Source organism: Pteropus vampyrus, unplaced genomic scaffold (genome assembly GCF_000151845.1).
Source record: "Pteropus vampyrus isolate Shadow unplaced genomic scaffold, Pvam_2.0 Scaffold1000003575, whole genome shotgun sequence".
In the NCBI taxonomy this organism is placed as follows: Eukaryota; Metazoa; Chordata; class Mammalia; order Chiroptera; family Pteropodidae; genus Pteropus; species Pteropus vampyrus.
Window position 1 is genome coordinate 1 of NW_011917977.1, and position 2,957 is coordinate 2,957.

A 2,957-nucleotide genomic window follows, 5' to 3' on the forward strand; every position below is an offset into this window, starting at 1 on the left:
CCAATGCCAACTTCCCTTGGCCAGGTTGGTGCTCCTCTGTCACACTGCTCCGTAAACAGCAAAGGACCTTTGGGGCGGGACTTCTGGGATGTGGGGACATGGAAAGGGGGCCCCCTGGGGTCACTGTGAATAGTGAAGAAAAATGAGTCCTATTTCCTCGAGGGGCTCAGTGAACGTCTGATGACAACACAGAGGGCCTCCAGTCTCACCACCGCAAAGACCTTGTTTATTCTCAGGGAAAGTCAATAAATAATTCTTCCGATTTCCACCCAACACAAGCCCACAGAGGGGCCGCGGACAGAGGAGGCCGTGTTGCTCCCCAGGCAGGAGCCCTCAGCGAGCGCTGGGCCAGGCCGGCTCAGCCTCCGCACCTCACGCGAAGCTGGATCTCCATCCTGAGGAAGGCCTTGAGGGTCTCGTCAGCCACGTGCTCCTCCAGGGCGGCCAGGGCCCGCTCCCCACCGTCCTGGTAATGCTGCAGCAGCACATCGGCATACTCCACCCACACGCAGTTGGGGCAGCCGCTCATGCAGCAGTTTGTGGGGGGCTGCAGCTTGGGTGGTGGGGGATATGGCGGTTCTGAGGGGCTCCCGCTGGGCAGGGAGGACTTGAGCTGCCCAGTGCCGTCTGCACTTGTCTGGGAGCCCACGTCCACGGGGTCCTTCCCGAACCCTCTGTGGCCTGCATGCACTGGGATCCGGGCGAGGTACCTGTGTAGAATGCCGCCGCCTCCAGGAAGCCTTTGGCACCAGTCCCAGCTGGAGAGTCTGCGTAGCCCCTAAGAACACAGATGAGCCTATGAGTCCACAGGAAGCTGATAAGGCCTCGCTGGCCCCCAGCTCCAGAGGAGTTTTGGCCTGTCACTGACAGAGGAGCTCCATGTCCTCCTCAGCTTCCTCACTTCCTGTGTGACTTTCATGGCTAGACTCGGTTTCCTATTCATAAAATAGGTGTAATGGTTGGTATGAGGATGAGGTGATATGAGTCCAGCAGGCGTGGGGTGGCGGAAGCTGGGCACCTCCAGCTAAGACGGCTCTGGCCCCGGGGACAGGAATGGAGTGGGGGTGAGCTCCTGGCCACACAGCCACCTCTCCCTCTGCAACCAGTGCAGCTGTGCCCTCTACTCTGACCCCGACTAATCGTATCACCCCTTCATCCCTGTTTCTCTCTGTCCCACGAGAAGCCCGGGCCGCCCAGGTCATCCCCCAAGAGCCTGTGGGTCCCCTTCCCTGTTCTACGTGTCTCCAGGGCACAGAACACTGATCGACACAGCCCAAACTTTGCTTATTTCGCTAACTCCTGAGAAGAGCATCAGCTGCTGTTCACTGCGGCGTCCCCAAAGGGGCTCGCACAGGGCGGGCGCTCAACAGATACTGCCGAACGAGTCAACGAACTCGGAACCCGGCTCTGCCCGGAATGACCCTTCCCGCGGGCCGGGCGCAAGGCCGGGCAAGGGCGAGACAGACAGGGGCGAGGCCAGCCGGGCGCGGGGAGCGTCTCCGGTCCCGCCAGCCGGGCGCGGGGAGCGTCTCCGGTCCCTGCCAGACCTGACATCTCGAACACGGCCCCGGGCCCCGCCCCGCCGGGTACTTGCCGGGCAGTGTGAAGCGGCGAATACCGCCCGGCCTCCCTGGGCCGCGCTCCGCAGCAACATCGCCGGCGGCCGGGCCCAGCGCGCATGCGCGCTCCAGCCTCAGCCCCGCCCGAGCCGTGAGCGGCGGCCGCCCTGGCCAATCGCGGCCGGGCGAGATGCCGCACCGCCCCAATTAGCGCGGGGCCGAGCGCAGGAAGCGGAAGTGGCGGCCGTGGGGCGGGGCCGTGCGCGGGAGGAAGTGGCTTCTCCCGGGAACGCCGGCATGCGGATGGCGGGAGGCGGGCGTCGAGCAGCCGTCTCCGCGGCGTCGGCGGGGCCTGGCCGTCCCGGGCGGCCGCAGGGGCGGCAGCAGCAGCAGCAGCAGCAGCAGCTGCAGGGGAAGCAGCGCTCGGCGCCGTGGCCCAAGCCGCGCAGGTGGGTCTCACTGCCTCGAAGTTTCTGCCCGGACCTCTCCCCTGGCCAGGCCCTGTCCGTGCGGTGGGCACTTCGGAGGGTCAGCGGTGAGCGGAGGAGTGAGGGAGTCTCTGGAGTGACACTTGCCACCTTCCAGGATGCCGTGTTTGCCATCCTAGACGAGGTCAGGGAGCGAGGGCTTGCACTGGGGTTCTCGGAATGCCCCTTATGCCAGCCTCACTGGGTCCTGCGAGAACCCGTTTCGGGGACAGCCTGCGGTGAGGACGCTCCCTTGACCGGGGCGCACCACAGCAGCCAGGGTGGTCTGCGAAGTTTCTTTTCTCAGGCCCAGCTTCAGTTTCTCTGATTCTGCTTATGCTGGACTTGGGACGCGTCTCACCCGATGCTCTCCTTCTTAGCAAAGAAAAGAAGAAAGTGAATTGCAAGCCCAAGAACCAGGATGAACAGGAAATCCCTTTCCGGCTCCGAGAGATAATGAGGAGCCGCCAGGAGATGAAAAACCCTGTTAGTAACAAGAAGAGGAAAAAAGAAGGTAACGTGTGGGCCCCCGTGAGTGGCAATAAAGCTTAATGCCTAGATATTTAACGGTGTGTCAATGGTCTGAAGGTGCGAGAGCATGCGGAGGCCTGACGGAAGGCCAGTCGCCAGGACCAAAGTGGCAGCTGGTGGCAGTGTGGTTTCAGACGAGGCTCCCAAAGAGCCCTAGGGCTCCAGGAAGGTGTGTTGACTTCACTTCAGTGTCATGGAGATCCATCGGGGGGTGGTCATTACAGATTTTCTTTCAAGAAAGGTCACTGGGTCACCAGGAGGGAGAGTGAACAGGGCAGACCAATGAGTCTCTTGAAAGTAAAAAGTGATGGTTGAGAGAAGTGGCTGGTTTCTGGGGTTTACGGATGGAATTGATCAGGCCTCCTCTGAGAAACTTACCCTTCCCTCCCCTTCCCCAAGG

The 2,957-nt window shown here is 62.1% G+C and overlaps 2 protein-coding genes across 2 annotated transcripts; one reads left to right on the forward strand and one right to left on the reverse strand.

Moving 5' to 3' along the window:
* Positions 1-198: 198 nt before the first annotated feature.
* LOC105311375 (oxidoreductase-like domain-containing protein 1) lies at positions 199-1,676 on the reverse strand. Its single transcript, XM_011387356.2, has 2 exons — positions 1,595-1,676; positions 199-778 (listed from the first exon to the last, which is right to left on the reverse strand). Exons 1-2 carry the CDS (start codon positions 1,652-1,654, stop codon positions 359-361), a joined length of 480 nt encoding a protein of 159 aa, XP_011385658.1. The 5' UTR covers positions 1,655-1,676; the 3' UTR covers positions 199-358.
* A 136-nt stretch (positions 1,677-1,812) lies between these two features.
* On the forward strand, positions 1,813-2,593 carry LOC105311376 (coiled-coil domain-containing protein 137-like). Its single transcript, XM_011387357.2, has 2 exons — positions 1,813-2,008; positions 2,407-2,593. Exons 1-2 carry the CDS (start codon positions 1,857-1,859, stop codon positions 2,576-2,578), a joined length of 324 nt encoding a protein of 107 aa, XP_011385659.1. The 5' UTR covers positions 1,813-1,856; the 3' UTR covers positions 2,579-2,593.
* Positions 2,594-2,957: the final 364 nt, after the last annotated feature.

Coding starts and splice junctions, on each gene's coding strand:
- LOC105311375 (XM_011387356.2), bottom strand. CDS start 1,654: ATGTTGCTGCGGAGCGCGGCCCAGGGAGGCCGGGCGGTATTCGCCGCT. Junction 779..1,594: donor TCGCCGCTTCACACTGCCCG/GCAAGTACCCGG, acceptor CTGTGTTCTTAG/GGGCTACGCAGACTCTCCAG.
- LOC105311376 (XM_011387357.2), top strand. CDS start 1,857: ATGCGGATGGCGGGAGGCGGGCGTCGAGCAGCCGTCTCCGCGGCGTCG. Junction 2,009..2,406: donor CCGTGGCCCAAGCCGCGCAG/GTGGGTCTCACT, acceptor TCTCCTTCTTAG/CAAAGAAAAGAAGAAAGTGA.